Source organism: Anomaloglossus baeobatrachus, chromosome 9, assembly GCF_048569485.1.
Source record: "Anomaloglossus baeobatrachus isolate aAnoBae1 chromosome 9, aAnoBae1.hap1, whole genome shotgun sequence".
Lineage (NCBI taxonomy): Eukaryota > Metazoa > Chordata > Amphibia > Anura > Aromobatidae > Anomaloglossus > Anomaloglossus baeobatrachus.
Genome location: NC_134361.1, coordinates 201,328,944 through 201,347,680, shown reverse-complemented (window position 1 = coordinate 201,347,680; position 18,737 = coordinate 201,328,944). Strand labels below are relative to the sequence as shown.

At 54.2% G+C, this 18,737-nt stretch overlaps 1 protein-coding gene across 2 annotated transcripts in view; it reads right to left on the bottom strand.

The window, feature by feature from the left end:
- The window catches only part of LOC142250678 (uncharacterized), a 123,766-nt gene that overhangs the window by 9,026 nt on the left and 96,003 nt on the right, over positions 1 to 18,737 (bottom strand). For both annotated transcript variants that reach the window (XM_075322871.1, XM_075322872.1), the window contains exon 8: positions 9,472 to 9,611. In XM_075322871.1, coding sequence (XP_075178986.1) covers positions 9,472 to 9,611 — 140 coding nt within the window. The remainder of the gene's footprint in view (positions 1 to 9,471; positions 9,612 to 18,737) is intronic.

The following is an 18,737-nucleotide window of genomic DNA, read 5'->3' as shown; positions in this document are numbered from 1 at the left end:
CCCGGTGAGAGTAAGGTATATATTCCCCCGACCTCCGCGGGCGGAATATATAAAATCTCCCCGAATCTCACTGGCCTCCCCACAATAATCCTTGGCACAATTCGCTGCCACCAACCGATTTACGGTAACTATTAGCCGAACACACAGACGTGGGATTCAAGATCGAGATAACAGAACAGCCCAAGATTAATTATATAATTTAATCAGCCTAAAGCACACTAGAACTACAATATATACAATAGGGAATCTACAGAATATACAGTTATGTCAGAGTACAGTTACAATCAAAGCATGGGTTACAAACAGGCATACACAGTTCCAGCAGTTACCTTGTTGCGTCTGGCCACAGAGGGGCGCTGTAGACCAGGTTTCCAGGAACTCCCTCACAGGTCTTTCCCAACCAGGCCCCCGAGCAGAAGAACACTGGAAAATGGCCGAAGTAGGGTTATCAACCTGGGCAGATCCAGGTCCCCTCCTACCTTAGTGACCTCACAGGGAAGCACTGCCACTCCCCCTGCATGGATCAGAATTATCCAGCAAAGGGGATATTGGCCATAACTTTGCCTGGGAGCGTCGTAGGCGGACGCCAATGCTCTCATTGTGACAGTTATGAATTTAGCTACAGAACGAGGGGACTCATGACCTGTCTGCCAGTTCCCCATTGGCTGATATCACGCCTAGGGCATTTCCCAATGTCCTGCTCCCATAAAAAGGGGGTGCCGGCATCGTCCACATGCGGAGACACCATTTTTATGGTTGCCATATTTATCGGAAATATGGCTTGCGAGATATGAACCATTTTTTACTGGAGTCGTTCTGTCTGGCTATTTCCATAGCCTTGCTAACTAGCTAGCAGCTCCTACTACAGGGTGACGGCAGGGAGTCATCCTGTGTCCATTGTTCCCACACCACCTCATCTCCATATCACAGGACATGGCCATGGAGGTGTAAGTGGAACACTGAGAACAAGAAGGGAGGGGGCACTGCCAGGGAGTGATGAGGGATTATGACTGGAGTCATAATTCATCTTCATATCCCGGGATTTGCCTCACACCTCCCCCCTTTTGAGGGCGCTAGGGGGCAGCACACTCCGGTGTTCCCCCGTGCGCCCGTCCGCGACCTCTCCTTGTCGGGACAGCCCGTCTGCGTTACCGTGGTCACGGCCCCTTTTGTGGCGAATGGTGAAGTTGTATTGCTGGAGCGCAAGGCTCCATCGCAACAATCGCCCATTCGTCCCAGAGACGGTGTGCAACCAGCTGAGGGGATTGTGGTCCGTCTCCACGATGAAGTGGCGCCCGTATAGATAGGGTTGCAGACGCTGCAGGGCCCACACTATGGCCAGGCACTCCTTCTCCATCGTGGAATAGGCAACTTCCCTTGGTAACAGCTTCCTGCTCAGGTACAAGACTGGGTGCTCTTGGCTCGCAGAGTCCACCTGGCTGAGCACCGCACCGAGGCCGAAGTCACTGGCGTCGGTCTGTACTACAAACGGCCGCGTGAAGTCGGCTGCCTGTAGCACGGGCGGGCTGGACAGGGCGTCCTTTAGGGCCCGGAAGGCTGTCTCGCAGTCCATTGTCCAATCGACTGCAGAGGGCAGCTTCTTCTTGGTGAGGTCCGTCAAGGGCTTTGCCAGGCTACTATAGCATGGAACAAACCTCCTATAGTACCCCGCGGTCCCCAAGAAGGACATCACCTGCTTCTTGGTCCTGGGGGTGGGCCAGGATGCAATGGCTTCCACTTTCTCAGGCTCGGGCTTCAGTGTTCTCCCACCTACCCGGTGACCGAGGTACTGGACCTCGCTCATGGCCAGCTGACACTTTCCCGGCTTGATGGTCAAACCTGCCCGGTGGACCCGCCTGAGCACCTGTGCTAGATGCTCTAGGTGATCTTCCCAGGTGGGACTGAAGACGGCAATGTCATCCAGGTACGCGGCCGCGTACCCTTCAAGTCCCTTGAGCAGGGTGTTGACCATCCGCTGGAAAGTGGCAGGGGCATTCCTCATCCCGAATGGCATCACCGTGGACTCGTACAGTCCAAATGGGGTAATAAAGGCAGAGCGTTCCCTGGCCTTGCGAGTCAGGGGGATCTGCCAATATCCCCGGCTCAGATCCATGATGGTCAGGTACTGAGCCCCGGCCAACTGATCGAGCAGGTCATCGATGCGTGGCATTGGGTACGCATCGGCGACCGTGACCGCATTGAGCCCCCTGTAGTCCACGCAGAACCGAGTGGTTCGGTCCTTCTTAGGGACGAGGACTACAGGCGAGGCCCAAGCGCTGTTGGATGCCTGGATCACCCCCAGCTTCAGCATCTCGTCAATCTCCTGGCGCATGTGTTGCTGCACCTCCAGGGAGACCCGATATGCTGAACGCCGGATCGGGGGATGATCCCCAGTGTCCACGTGATGGACAGCCAAGTCAGTCCTTCCGGGCTGGTTGGTAAACAACCCCCGGAAGGGGAGGAGGGTGGCCCACAGCTGGGACCGTTGGTCTTCCAAGAGCTGGTGGCCAACCTCCACATCCTCAATGGATCCGCCTGCCCTAACCTGGGCTAGCATATCCAAGAGGGTTTCCGCTTCTCCCTCCTCGGGCAGGTTGCACACGGGGAGCGCACATGCCTCCCGCTCATGATGTGCCTTCATCATGTTCACATGGAAGGGCTTCCGCCTTCCACGGGCAGGGTCCAGGGTGACCAGGTACGTTACAGGGTTGAGCTGCTGGTACACGAGGTATGGGCCTTCCCAGGCTGCCTGAAGCTTGTCCTGTGGTACGGGGACCAGTACCCACACCTCTTGACCCACTTGGTAGGTCCTCTCACAAGCGTTCTGGTCGTACCAACGCTTCTGATCGGCCTGGGCTTGAGCCATATTGTCGTGTACCAGTTGCGTCAAGGCCTGCATTTTGTCCCGGAAGCGCATGACATACTCGATAACCGACACTCCAGGGGTGGCCAAATCCCCTTCCCAAGCCTCTTTCACCAGAGCCAGGGGGCCCCGCACACGTCGCCCGTACAGGAGCTCAAACGGTGAGAATCCTGTTGAGGCCTGTGGAACCTCCCGGTAAGCAAATAACAGGTGTGGGAGATACCGCTCCCAGTCACGCCCATGGGAGTCGACCAACATCTTAAGCATCTGCTTTAAGGTGCCATTGAACCGCTCGCACAGGCCATTAGTCTGTGGATGGTACGGGCTGGCCACCAGATGTCGCACCTGGACTTGCTTACAGAGGGCCTCCATCAGCTGGGACATGAATTGGGTCCCCCGGTCAGTGAGCATTTCCTGGGGAAAACCCACTCGGGAGAAAATCTCCAGCAATGCGGTGGCCACCTTGTCAGCCCGAATGGACGACAAGGCCACTGCTTCTGGGTACCGGGTGGCATAGTCCACTACCGTCAGTATGAAGCGTTTCCCGGAGCTGCTGGGGATGGCCAGCGGGCCGACCAGATCCACAGCCACCCTCCTGAAAGGCTCATCGATGATGGGCAGAGATACCAGTGGGGCTTTGGGGCGTGGCCCCGCCTTCCCCACTCTCTGACAGGTTTCACACGAACGGCAGTAGGCAGCCACATCGGCCCCCATTTTTGGCCAGTAGAAATGCTGGTTTAACCTGGCCTTGGTCTTAGCGATCCCTAGGTGTCCGGCCATCGGAATCTCATGTGCGATCCGCAACAACTCCGTCCGGAACGGATAGGGTACCACCAACTGTCGGTCCCTGGGCCACGCCTCCGGTGAACCCTGCTGGACCGTGGCCCGGTACAGCCGTCCTTGGTCCCAGACCACTCGCTCCGGGTCCGAGTCCGAGGGAGGCTGTGCCGCCTGCTCCTTAAGAGCTTTCAGGCTGTCGTCAGCTTCTAACGCTGCCTGAAACCCCTGACTAGATGTGGCCAGAATCGACGAGACTGTCACATCTTCAGTCAGTACCCCGGGACCTGTGTCCTGGCCTCCACCTGACTCGGCTGCCACTTGGTCAGAAGGGGAAGAGCTATCGGACCTCCGGGAGGCCCCTTGGCTTCCAGCACTCCCACTGCGGGTGACAGCGGCCACAGCCGCTGCGACCGTGGGTCGTGCCTGCTCCTCCTCCGTTCCTGACCAAGTCGCCGGTTCAGGCAGACCTACCTGGCTTCCTGACACCCCGGTTGTGGGGGAACCATGCACCGAGATCTTACCTGGGAGCACTTCCGCTCCTGGACCGGCCCCAATCTCACCTGCCTGTTCCCCTCCTGCAGCAACAGAACCCCGCTGTGAAATCTCTGGGGACCCCACATTTGCTGTGGTAGCCCCCACCCCACACACTGGTCCTCCCCCTGCAGCACCCTGCTCTCTGCTTATCCCTGCAGAGGGCAACAGATCCCAGCTCACAGGCTGGTTACTTGTAGAGGCATTGTCACACCTTTCTCTGACCCCCTCCCCTGTCACAGCTGCAGCTGAGTGTGTGTCTATGGTGTCTATGCAAGCAGAAATATCAGAGTTCACTCCCTCCTCCCTTACATCATTCATAGATAACACATTAACATTGTCCGGAGGCATGTCAGTACTGGCTGAAGGTTCAGCCCTTGGTTGGGGCCCAAACTGGGAGGTTATCTGCCCCAAATCTGTCCCAAGTAGCACGTTTGCAGGGATCCGATCAGTTACCCCCACCTCCCTCACCCCTCGCCCTGCGCCCCAGTCCACATAAATGTCAGCAACAGGCAGCGCCGGGTCAATGCCTCCAATCCCGGAGACAGCGAGGGTTTTTCCAGGGATCAAGTCTTGGGGGGACACCATCTCAGGCCGCACCAGAGTCACCTCCGAGGCGCTGTCTCGCAGTCCTATGGTCACAGACCGGCCGACGGTGACAGGTTGGAAGCTGTCCAGGGACCTACCACCACCCCCACCCACACAATACACCTTGGGCGGCCCTTGGGACGGGGACGGAGCCGGGGCCTTGGGACGCTGAGGGCACATGGCCTTGAAGTGTCCAGGTAGGTTGCACTGGTGGCACCGTCTTGGCTCTGCCACGGGCCTGGAGAGGGGAGTTGAGGGGGACACCCCCTGCAGTCTAGGGGCAGGTGGGGCAGTCGCAGAATTCATCTTACCCCCTCTCCAGGTGCTGCTGGTGGCCGCTCTCCTGGCCTCAGGGGCCCGGTTGTTGGTGTAGTCATCGGCCAGGGCAGCTGTAGCCGTGGACCCCTTTGGCTTCTGGTCTCGGATGAACTGGCGGAGATCCTCAGGGCAGTTCCACAAGAGTTGCTCCGTGATGACCAAGTCCAGGATCTCTGGTCCGGTGGAAAGCTGCAGGCCTTGGGTCCAGTGGTCGGCAGCTCGGGCAAGTGCCCGCCTGTGGTCAGCCCAGGAGTCCTTTGGTCCCTTCTGTAGGCTCCGGAACTTCTTGCGGTAGGACTCCGGGGTGAGTTTGTACTGTTGGATCAGGGCCCGCTTGATGGTGTCGTAGCCCTGATCTGCCTCAGCAGGCAAGTCCCCAAGGATATCCAGGGCCTTACCCCTTAAACGGGGGGTCAGGTATTTGGCCCACTGGTCCTTGTCCAGATGGTGCTGCAGGCAAGTCCGTTCAAAAGCAGTCAAGAAAGAGTCCAAGTCTCCATCCTTCTCCAGCACTGGGAAGTCCTCAACACGGACCTTTGGAAGTTTGGTGTCTCGAAGGTCACATGTGGCTGATGAGGGCCGGAGCTGAGCTAGCTGCAGCTGGTAGTCACGGTCTGCCTGTCGCTCTCGCTCTCGCTCTTCACGCGCTGCCTGCCGCTCTCGCTCCGCAGCCTCACGCTCTGCGTGCCGCTCCGCAGCCTCAGCGTCACGCGCTGCCTGCCGCTCTGCCCTGCGCTCTGCCAGGAGTTCCTTGTAGCCCTTCTGGTCTCCAGCCTGGAGAAGGGCCATAGCCATTTGAAGAAGGCTATCCGAGCCTCCCAGGCTCGGTGGAATGGCACGTGGTGATCTGCGGCACGCTGCAGAGCTAGGCGATTCACTGTCCCTTTCAGAGCGGAGGGCTGGCATCTGGCTCGTTGAGGAACCTTGGGTGAGCTGCTCCTCATCTTGTCCATAATTGCCAGGTTGTGCAATGTCCTCGGCAGAACGGTTTTCTGGCGTCGAGCTCCCGGAGGACTCGTGGGCAACCTCCTCATTGCTGTCCACAGCACCGTCCTCCCTCTCTTCGGCTCCTGCCTTAGCATTGGCCAGTTGCATAGCTCTGCTCCTGGTGCCATCAGCCATTCTTGCAGACTTTTGGTCACTGACACAGAACTGACACCTGATGCCTCCACACACCTTACAGTATCTGCACTCTGACACTCTAGTGTTGAGCTAGTCTGAAGACCCCAGCAGCCACAGCTGCTGCAGGCAGTCTTTAGTGTCTGGGAGTATGGGTCTCACACTCACACACACTATTATCTCGATCCCACCGCTATGCCACCAATATGTCACAAACCACCGGGGGGGTCACTCAGAAATCCCCCGCGCTGGCTACCAGTACGTCACAATCGGGGGGTAACAAGTGGGGGTCACCCCTCCTTTATACCTCCCGACCGACAGACAGAGCACGTGACGCGCTCTCTAGCGCCCCTCTTATAGTCAGGCCAATTATGGAATTGCCCGACCATAAGCAAGGAGGCCGCTATACTACTTATGCCGATTATTGAAGGGTCCCCGGTGAGAGTAAGGTATATATTCCCCCGACCTCCGCGGGCGGAATATATAAAATCTCCCCGAATCTCACTGGCCTCCCCACAATAATCCTTGGCACAATTCGCTGCCACCAACCGATTTACGGTAACTATTAGCCGAACACACAGACGTGGGATTCAAGATCGAGATAACAGAACAGCCCAAGATTAATTATATAATTTAATCAGCCTAAAGCACACTAGAACTACAATATATACAATAGGGAATCTACAGAATATACAGTTATGTCAGAGTACAGTTACAATCAAAGCATGGGTTACAAACAGGCATACACAGTTCCAGCAGTTACCTTGTTGCGTCTGGCCACAGAGGGGCGCTGTAGACCAGGTTTCCAGGAACTCCCTCACAGGTCTTTCCCAACCAGGCCCCCGAGCAGAAGAACACTGGAAAATGGCCGAAGTAGGGTTATCAACCTGGGCAGATCCAGGTCCCCTCCTACCTTAGTGACCTCACAGGGAAGCACTGCCACTCCCCCTGCATGGATCAGAATTATCCAGCAAAGGGGATATTGGCCATAACTTTGCCTGGGAGCGTCGTAGGCGGACGCCAATGCTCTCATTGTGACAGTTATGAATTTAGCTACAGAACGAGGGGACTCATGACCTGTCTGCCAGTTCCCCATTGGCTGATATCACGCCTGGGGCATTTCCCAATGTCCTGCTCCCATAAAAAGGGGGTGCCGGCATCGTCCACATGCGGAGACACCATTTTTATGGTTGCCATATTTATCGGAAATATGGCTTGCGAGATATGAACCATTTTTTACTGGAGTCGTTCTGTCTGGCTATTTCCATAGCCTTGCTAACTAGCTAGCAGCTCCTACTACAGGGTGACGGCAGGGAGTCATCCTGTGTCCATTGTTCCCACACCACCTCATCTCCATATCACAGGACATGGCCATGGAGGTGTAAGTGGAACACTGAGAACAAGAAGGGAGGGGGCACTGCCAGGGAGTGATGAGGGATTATGACTGGAGTCATAATTCATCTTCATATCCCGGGATTTGCCTCACAGAGGTATGAAATAATGCATGAATCTTCACGTGGTGGACGAAGACCCTCTTCATATTGTATTTGCGTATTGATTAAAGGGAATCTTTTGTAGCAGGTTTTTGGTATGTAAACCTCAGCAGTATGATGTAGGGGCTGAGACCCTGATTCCAGTGATGTGTCACTTACTAGGCTGTGTGTTGCTTTTTCAATAAAATCAGTGTTTTATCAGCAGGAGCTTATCACTGCAGGACTAGGTGCATTGAGCCTCCTAATCCTGCTCTGTGTAACTCCACCCCCCACCGCTGATTAGCAGCTTTCTACTTCTGCAGAGTGTACACAGAAAGCTGCCAATCAGTGGTGGGGTCATACACGGAGCTCTGCTAGATCTGCAGCAGGCAAAACAGTGATTGTATCAAAATGAGAGTTAGCAAACCAGCAAGTGATACATCGCTGGAATCAGGGTCTTGGCCCCTACATCATGCTGTTCTCAGATTAGCATCTGTGTGAGAGCCCTTCCACCACTGGCACTTGCTACCTGTACTTGTTTGGGGGCTGCTTTCTTTGATGAAGCATCCCACTGTATTCTTTAACTTTTCTAGATGCTTGGACACGGCTTATTTTTGGAGGAGGGCTTATATTTTAAGTCAAAAAGCCCAAACAATCATACTAGGTGACACGATTCCTCTGTGCAGAGCACCTTGCACATTCTGGTTCTGTAGTTGTGCTATTGGCCTGAGTTCCTGCCTGTGCTCTGGTCTTTGTTTCTTGACACCGGACTGTTGTGTGACTCCTCTCTGCCCACTCCCTGTTCTTGTCGTGACCTCCTGGCTTTTGACCTCGGACCACGTCTCTGTCTTCTCCCTGAATATATAATGTACCCTCCTGGAATTCTGACCCTCGGATTGTGACCTGACTACACCTCTGTGTACTCCCTGTGTCCATATGTGTCTTCCCGTTAATTGACCCCGGCTTGCCTGACTACTCTTCCGTCTGTACTAACTAAGTAGTTACCAGCATTACACTAGGGCTTATTGTTGGGGTATGTCCTATTTTTGTGGAAATAGGGTATATGATTGTATTGAGTTTTTCAGAGTTAGCTGTGTGCCAATCATGGGACCAACTCTCCATATTTCATGTGCACAAGTTCCAATAATATGACTTGATCCCATTGATGACGGGAATGAAAAATTACTTGTCCACACCATGGGTGGTACAACATGAAATGCCACAGTAGTGTCAGTATAGCTAATGGGATCCTACATCATCCACACTAGCCGGCATTGAGGTCCTGCGCAGGCACACTTTGATCTGTCCTGAGCAGGGTAGATCAAAGTATTGTAGTTCCTCAATCCCGGCCTGTGTGGATGATGTAGGACGCATCATGCACCGCGGCTTCAGAAGAAGGAGGACAAAGATGGCCGAAAGAGAAGGCGCCGGTACAGGAGAATGGAGACTCCCATCCAACCGGTCTGCACCGCCTCTTAGGTGAGTATTATAAAGTGTTTTTTACGTTCTACACAGCGGCCTGGGCTCTTATATACAGGATGTTAGAATGCCATATATAAGAGCCCACTGGTGGTGGCCGCAGCTTATAGGCCCCAAATCTGGTGACAGATTCCCTTTAAGACAATTGGCTAAAAGTTTAAGACTGACTGACGGAAGCCATCATTTTTCATGGCCATCTCATGTATTTTTTAACAGCAAAGCATTCTAACCAATAACACCGAGTCCAATATGATGAAAGGGTTTATGGTTGCCTTAAAAATTATTGGTGAACCACTCCTGAAGAAGGCCCGATATACTTACATGAGGTGGATCCAAGCCCGTGGGGCAATGCGGTCTTCCTGAAGGCGGTTGTTACTCAGCACGATGACGCTCAGGTTGAGGGTTTTGTTGAGGATCCCTTCCGATACGACTTCAATGCGGTTATTGTCTAAGTGCAGCTCCTGCCCAAGACACAACGGTAAATCTGAATACTTGATCAGCGGACACACATCTGTCACGTATTAACGTGATTTCTGGGAGCCGCTGCTCGGATTTAATAGCTGCATCTCTTTTAGATTAAAGTCAGACACGGAGAAAAAGTACAAATGAGATCCACAAATCCACTTAGGATCAAGCCTTCTGCGGATGGAAGTGATACCGGCGGGAGGTTCCCCCGTCTGACTGCCTTTTAGAATTAGGAGCTCCAGATCCATTGGCAAAGGCTCACAACGGCCTTTTATTTCACATGCGAGGCCCTTAATGTTTCACCTCCAACCCCGACACGCAGTAACAGACCTCCTCCACCTACATTAAGAATCAACTTCACGCAATAGGAAAACATATAGTATTAGAGGTAAAATTCATTCAAAATTTGTCATCGAACAATGGTCAATTGATAAGATTCCTAAAGATTTGCACCGAGCCTTGGGTTCCAAAAATCTGTCTAATATATAAAGCTGAGTGTATGTATGTGTGTGTGTCCGCTAAAGGAATCCGCATCGTCGCATTTACCATCACGAACTTTTGCACAGACACCCCATGTGACTCAGGGAACATTATAGACTATGTTTGGGCGGTGAATTTTAACCCCGTGCTTTACAGTTACTCTCCGAAAAACATGTCTCCATTAAACTGAATGGAACTGGGAGCTATAGGCTATTAATAGTAACTGTCAGTGGTTGCTATCGGAACAAAATAAACTGTTAGTATAAGAAGCTTATGTGTGAGGTAATAAGATGTCAGTGGGGAGACGGATAGAGAGACAGAAAAAGACAAAGAGAGAGACAGAGACAGACGTGGAAAGAGACAGAGAGGTAGAGACAGACGTGGAAAGAGACAGACGGGTAAAGAGACAGCCGGTCAAAGAGACAGACCTGGAAAGAGACAGCTCTGGAAAGAGACAGCCCTGGAAAGTGACGGCTGTTACATCTCGTGGCTCTCCTGAGGCAAGGACTGAGGCAGTCTCCCATTCCTTGCCTGCCACGAGCACTCCTGCTCAGCAGCGCCGAAGGTCTGCCAGACTGCGCAGTGTGCAGGAGATACCTTCTCAGAGAGGCAGCAGAAGGGTGACACCTAGTGGTTCTCCTGTTACAAGGAGTGAAGCGGTCTCCCATTCCTGGCCTGCCGCAGACTCTCCTGCTCAGCGGCCCCGAAGGTCTGCGAGGCTGCGCAATGTGCAGAGGTTTACTGCTCAGGGAAGCAGTGAGATTCCCGTTATCTCTGCACATTGTGAGACCGAGGATCCCGCCTCTATTTCCCAGAGGCAGGAGGGTGAGCATGTGCAATGCGTGGTGGGTCCTGATTCGCTCACTGACGTCACACGGCTTGATGACAAGGCTGGTGACGTGGTGAATCCTGACTGGCCAGGCTGGGACGTCGTGGACCCTGATTGGGTCAAGTCCGTCATCTCCGCCTCGCGCCCGCCCTCGGGTGGAGCTGCACCTCCTTAAAAGCTCCCCCTGCCATCATGGCGGCGCGTGACCGTCCTTCTATGTTTGGATGTCTGGCAGCGTGCTGCCACGCCACTGCTCAGGCATTACTGTCTCTTGTGGGCTTGGCCCTTGCTGCTCCGGCAGTACCTCGTTTGCAGGCCGTGTTCCTGCCTTGCTGCTCCGGCAGTACCCCCGTCAACAGGCCGTGTTCCTGTCCCAGGTGAGCTCCTCAAGTCTCCATTGGACTCACCTGGTTATTGAAAGCACACGTGCGTGGGCACCTCTGTGCTACCCTCGTGCCATATTCTCGTGACTTCCACTGGCACACGTGCGTGGGCACCTCTGTGCTTCCCCGTGCAACAGGTACACCGAGCCGTGAGATCTGTGCCATACAACCCTCACGGGTTAGGGCAGATCGGTGTACATAGATCGTCTGTGACATTCCAGACGATCGCTAGCAGCAACCCGCTCACTCTTCACCCACCATAGCGGCGGTCCCTTACACCGCACAGTGGACCTTGACTGGCGGAAGCAGTCCATTTCCCATCTTGGCACGCTTCCCCGGGTCCCCCTCGTAACATTACGGTCGCGCCAAAGGTCTGGCTATGGCTGAAGAGCAGCAGCAGTTGCTGCGTTATGTGCAGCAGTTGGAGTCACGATTGGCAGCAGTGGAGCAGTCTTCCTCCGATAAGACTACTCTGACGACAGTCGCCACCCAGGCGGCTACCCAGGCTGTGCTATTGGGCGGAAGGTCTCCTCGCCTTGCGCTTCCAGAGCGCTTTAGCGGCAACAGCTCTGAGTGCCGTGGTTTTATAAACCAGGTTACCACCTACTTAGAGCTGTCCGCGACTCTTTACGCTACCGAGAAGGCGAAGGTAGCCTTCGTCCAGTCCCTGCTCACAGGGAGAGCGCTGAAGTGGTCCACGCCGTTGTGGGAGCGCGGAGATCGTGTGGTGAATAACTTAGCAGCTTATCTTGGGGCCATGAGAATGGTGTTCCTCGGGCCTCAAGTCACCCACGATTCCGCGCTGCGCCTCCTACGACTTCGGCAAGGGTCTGCTTCAGTCGGGGACTTTGCTGTACACTTTAGGACACTGGCCGCAGAGCTGGACTGGCCGGATAAGGTCCTTGTCCCTGTGTTTTGGGAGGGCCTGGCAGGGTTTGTCAAAGACGCACTGGCCACACGTGAGGTGCCTGCCACTTTAGAGTCCTTGATTCAGGTTGCCTCTCGCATAGACATCCGCCAGGCGGAGCGAAGGCTCGAGGTCTCTTCAGCACCCACGTCTTCTCGGCCTAAAAAGCGTCTGACTCCCGTCTCCCATCAGACAGGTCCCCCAGCCAGTCCTGTAGGCGACTCCGTGGAGTCAATGGAGGTGTCCAAGGTGGTCTCCTCTGCCCCAGGTTCTCGGTCTTGTGTCATCTGCTTTTCCTGTGGGCAGAGGGGACACATAGCTACCCTATGTCCCAAACCGTCGGGAAAAGACAGCGTCTAGTTTCTATCAGAGGGGGGACTCTAGACGCTACTTCTCCCTCTAGGTTGACTATCAGCGCCCAGTTGCAGTTCGGCACTATTCTCTTCTCTGCCCTGGCTTGCTTGGACTCAGGCGCTGAAGGCAATTTCATCTCGACCTCCCTGGCAACCCGATACTCAGTTCCCCTGGTTCTGTTGCCCAAGCCACTCAGGGTCCGGGTAGTCGACGGGTCCATACTACTCGATCCTATCACCCAGATCACCATCCCTCTCAGGATGGATGTACCACCGGGACACCATGAGCAGGTGTCCTTCCTGGTGCTTCCAGGGGGGACGGATGAGATCCTACTGGGCCTTCCCTGGTTGAGACAGCATGCTCCTATACTCAACTGGGCAACAGGGGAGATCTCATCCTGGGCAGGATCCTGTAGAGAGCACCTCGTGACTACCGAACCACCCACTACCATTAGGTCGGTTGGGTCCTCAGGGAATACTGAGGGGCCGGGTTTACCGACACCTTATGAGGCCTACAGGGATGTCTTTTCCAAAAGGGCCACAGATACTCTTCCTCCCCACCGGCCATATGATTGCCGAATAGACCTGAAGCCAGGCTCCGAGCCCCCTAGGGGCAGAGTGTATCCACTCTCTGCTCCAGAGACGGAGGCTATGTCCAAATATATTCAGGACAGCCTGGCGAAGGGGTTCATTCGCAAGTCTATTTCACCGGCTGGTGCAGGGTTCTTTTTTGTGCAAAAGAAGGAAGGGGATCTGCGCCCCTGTATCGATTACAGGGGATTAAATGCAATCACAATCAAGAACAAATACCCTTTGCCCCTCATTACTGAGCTATTTGATCGATTCCGCGGGGCAAAGGTCTTCACAAAGCTGGATCTACGCGGGGCGTATAATCTAGTGCGAGTCCGAAAGGGCGATGAGTGGAAGACCGCCTTTAACACCAGGGACGGTCACTACGAGTATCTAGTAATGCCCTTCGGACTCTGCAATGCCCCCGCCGTATTTCAAGACTTTGTGAATGACATTTTCCGGGATTTGTATCTTTCCGTGGTTGCATACCTGGATGACATTCTTATCTTCTCCCCCGATCTTACCACCCATCGGAGGGATGTCATCCGAGTACTTAAGAGGCTCCGCACCCATTCGTTATATGCTAAGCTGGAAAAGTGCGTTTTTGAACAGGAATCCTTGCCGTTCCTGGGGTACATAGTGTCCAGTCAGGGGTTAGCAATGGATCCGGGGAAGTTGGAGACAGTGATGAACTGGCCTGAGCCCCGCTCGCTGAAGGCGATCCAGCGATTCTTGGGGTTTATCAATTATTATCGCCAGTTCATTCCCAACTTCTCGACGGTGGCAGCACCCATCATTGCCCTTACCCGCAAGGGCGCTAATCCCAAAGCATGGACACGGGAAACAGTAGAGGCATTTCACACTCTCAAAACTCACTTCTCCAGAGCTCCCATCCTTCATCGTCCAGACATCTCCAAACTCTTCCTACTGGAGGTAGACGCCTCTTCGGTCGGTGCAGGTGCAGTCCTGTACCAGAAAAACGAACGAGGAAGGAAACATCCGTGTTTCTTTTTCTCCAAGACCTTTTCTCCGGCCGAGAGGAACTACTCCATAGGGGATAGGGAGTTACTGGCGATGAAACTAGCATTCCAGGAATGGAGGCATCTCCTGGAGGGTGCGAAGCATCCATTTGAGGTTTTTTCTGACCACAAAAACCTCACATACCTCCAGACAGCACAACGCCTGAACCCAAGGCAGGCCCGTTGGTCTTTATTCTTCTCCCGGTTCCGCTTTATTATCCGCCACCTGGCCGGTGAGAAGAACGTACGGGCCGATGCCTTGTCACGTTGTATGGTTGTGTTGGAGGAGGACGAGGAGGAACCTCGTCTTATACTACCCCCGGACAGCTTGAGGATGGTCACTCCCACTTCTTTGGACCAGGTGCCACCTGGCAAAACCCTCGTTCCCCCTGAACTACGGAACGAGGTGCTATCGTGGGCCCATGCCTCCAAGGTCGGGGGTCACTTCGGGGTCAAAAGGACCAGAGACCTGGTGACCAGGCATTATTGGTGGCCGAGACTACCCCAGGACATACAGGAATATGTGGGAGCCTGTATGTCGTGTGCTCGGAATAAGCCGTCCCGGCAGAGACCGGCAGGTCTTCTTCACCCACTGCCAGTGCCGGATCGTCCCTGGGAAGTGGTAGGGCTGGACTTCCTGGGAGATCTGCCCAAGTCAGCAGGGCACAGGGTCGTATGGGTCATCACGGACCACTTCTCTAAAATGGTCCACTTGGTGCCTCTCCCACGACTCCCGACGTCACGTGCTCTCGCCACCTTGTTCATTCGGCATGTATTTAGGTTGCATGGCATGCCTGACAAGGTGGTGAGCGACCGGGGTCCCCAGTTCGCGTCTCGCTTCTGGAGAGAGCTCTGTAAGCTCCTGCAGATAGAGCTGAACATCTCCTCCGCATACCATCCCGAGACCAATGGACTAGTGGAGAGGACTAATCAGACCTTGGTAACTTACCTCCGCCATTTTATATCCGCGCACCACGACAACTGGGCTAACCTCCTTCCTTGGGCCGAATTTGCCATTAACAATTCGGTCCATGAATCCTCTGGCCAGACTCCGTTCCTACTCAATAACGGACAACATCCCAGAATCCCGGTTCCGATGCCCATTACGTCACCCGATACTAGAGTGGAGGATTGGGCGACCAAGGCCCGGGAGATCTGGGATGACACCCAAGAGGCTCTTAAAATGGCTAAAGACCGGATGGTGACAACGGCTGATGTTCGCCGCCGCCCTGCACCATCCTTCGCCCCTGGTGACCTAGTATGGCTGTCCTCTAAGAATGTTAACCTACGGGTACAGGCAGCCAAATTCGCCCCTAGGTATCTGGGTCCGTTTAAAGTACTACAGCAGGTAAACCCAGTGGCATATCGAATCCAGCTCCCTCCACGCTGGGCTATAGCCAACACCTTTCACGTGTCCCTCCTAAAACCCATACGACTTAATAAATTCTCGGGGTCCCTGCCGGCTCAAACCGACTCCCCGTCCGACGACCCTGAGGTGGCAAAACTTGTGGAGACAAAAGTCATACAGGGCAAAAGGTACTACCTCGTGGAGTGGGCCGGCCGTGGTCCGGAGCATAGATCCTGGGAGTTGGAGGATCATATCCGCGCCCCGGGTTTGATAGCGGCCTTCGAGCACGGACAGGGGGGGGGCCTAGACGGGGGGGTAATGTTACATCTCGTGGCTCTCCTGAGGCAAGGACTGAGGCAGTCTCCCATTCCTTGCCTGCCACGAGCACTCCTGCTCAGCAGCGCCGAAGGTCTGCCAGACTGCGCAGTGTGCAGGAGATACCTTCTCAGAGAGGCAGCAGAAGGGTGACACCTAGTGGTTCTCCTGTTACAAGGAGTGAAGCGGTCTCCCATTCCTGGCCTGCCGCAGACTCTCCTGCTCAGCGGCCCCGAAGGTCTGCGAGGCTGCGCAATGTGCAGAGGTTTACTGCTCAGGGAAGCAGTGAGATTCCCGTTATCTCTGCACATTGTGAGACCGAGGATCCCGCCTCTATTTCCTAGAGGCAGGAGGGTGAGCATGTGCAATGCGTGGTGGGTCCTGATTCGCTCACTGACGTCACACGGCTTGATGACAAGGCTGGTGACGTGGTGAATCCTGACTGGCCAGGCTGGGACGTCGTGGACCCTGATTGGGTCAAGTCCGTCATCTCCGCCTCGCGCCCGCCCTCGGGTGGAGCTGCACCTCCTTAAAAGCTCCCCCTGCCATCATGGCGGCGCGCGACCGTCCTTCTATGTTTGGATGTCTGGCAGCGTGCTGCCACGCCACTGCTCAGGCATTACTGTCTCTTGTGGGCTTGGCCCTTGCTGCTCCGGCAGTACCTCGTTTGCAGGCCGTGTTCCTGCCTTGCTGCTCCGGCAGTACCCCCGTCAACAGGCCGTGTTCCTGTCCCAGGTGAGCTCCTCAAGTCTCCATTGGACTCACCTGGTTATTGAAAGCACACGTGCGTGGGCACCTCTGTGCTACCCTCGTGCCATATTCTCGTGACTTCCACTGGCACACGTGCGTGGGCACCTCTGTGCTTCCCCGTGCAACAGGTACACCGAGCCGTGAGATCTGTGCCATACAACCCTCACGGGTTAGGGCAGATCGGTGTACATAGATCGTCTGTGACATTCCAGACGATCGCTAGCAGCAACCCGCTCACTCTTCACCCACCATAGCGGCGGTCCCTTACACCGCACAGTGGACCTTGACCGGCGGAAGCAGTCCATTTCCCATCTTGGCACGCTTCCCCGGGTCCCCCTCGTAACAGACGGCCGGGCAAAAAGAGACAGCCCTGGAAAGAGACAGCCCTGGAAAGAGACAGCCCTGGAAAGAGACAGCCCTGGAAAGAGACAGCCAGGCACAGAGAAAGACCTGGAAAGAGACAGACGGGCAAAGAGACAGATGGGCAAAGAGACAGACCTAGAAAGAGACAGCCCTGGAAAGAGACAGCCCTGGAAAGAGACAGCCCTGGAAAGAGACAGCCCTGGAAAGAGACAGCCCTGGAAAGATACAGTCGCGCCTGAGACAGATGGGCAAAGAGACAGATGGGCAAAGAGACAGATGGGCAAAGAGACAGATGGGCAAAGAGACAGATGGGCAAAGAGACAGATGGGCAAAGAGACAGACGGGCAAAGAGAGAGACAGAAAGACACACACATAGAGACAGACACAGAGATAGAGAGAGACAGACAGACACAGAGATGGAGACAGACTGATACAAATACAGACAGAGAGATAGAAACAGACAGAGATATAGACACAGACTGACAAGGAAAGAGACAGACAGAGAGACAGACAGACAGCGACACACAGACAGAGACTGGGAGAGAGACAGAGAGACAGTTACTATCCCGGGCAATGCCGGGTACTACAGCTTGTAGATATATAATCCAAGAATTGGGAAAAGGTCGTTGTAACCCAAAAATGACAGAAACATTACAGTTGACAAAGTTGTTTTATTATATAGTTGTAGAGCATCGTAGGGCGGTAGTCGTGGGTAAGGGAATAACTCCAGACGCCCCAACACACTACATGAAAGATATGGTCCTGGCTGGGTGTGTGGACTTGTGTTATGTGGGCTGTTTGCCATTGGCTTCTGCTGGAAAATGACTCGCTTTCAAAAGGAAAACAACCAGCTCGATTTCAATAACTGCAGCAGTGGGACTAGTGATCTTTACTTGCCAACTCACTAGCCATGGTTATTACAGGGTCTCTCAGGGTTTCAGGTATCCTGCTCGGCGACAGGTACAAAACCTGTATAGGGACTGGCTAGCAGTGCATGGTGCAGCTGCAGGTGAGTGCAGGAGGTCTCCCATCATTCCTGTTTATGTGTCCCCGGTGTAGCCCTTATTTGTTGGGGTAACCCCTGTTTGTTGTGTGTCTTGCCCAGTGCGCCAGACCTTCCCCACATCTCTGTGTGACACTGAGGTGAAAATATCCGCAGGGTCTTAAAAGGAAGAGTATTAACCCAAACAGAGAAAATAAATAGGTTTCTATTTATACCACAGAAGGAAGAAGATAAGATCAGGGACCAGTTTGTGTAGCCAAACGCAGCGACCTTCTCCAGCCGGACACCACAGGACTGTCTGTCAACTGTAACACCAGGACAATAGAGGTGAGCAAAAAGATTTGCAGAGATCATGTCAATATTCTATGGCTGGGTCCCCGATCAATCAAGAGAATGTGGACCCGAAAATCCCTTGTATCTGTCATGATCCTTTCTGGTGGCTCTGCTTTCATGCTGGACCAATATGTTTTGTGTGTGTTGTATTTTCTGGTTTTAGGTCCGGTGGGAGGAGCCTATTTGGTAGTGCCTCGTTCCGGGTAATCGCCCTGCCTTATCTTGGAGCCTTTTTACCCGAAACACAGCCAGTTATAGTTCCTACCTCACAGTATACGTTTCTGGTTCCCGTGAGTGGTTCTGATCTTGTCCTACACGTCCCTGCGCCCAGGTCCCGGTGGGGGCGCCCTCCCTTTCACTTACGCGGTCCAACCACAGTATTCTTGCCTACTCCCGCTCCCAGGCTCCAGCGGCGACGTCCTTCCTTCCACTTGTTCAGTGGCTCCACTCCCTTCTCTCCTGCCCCAAG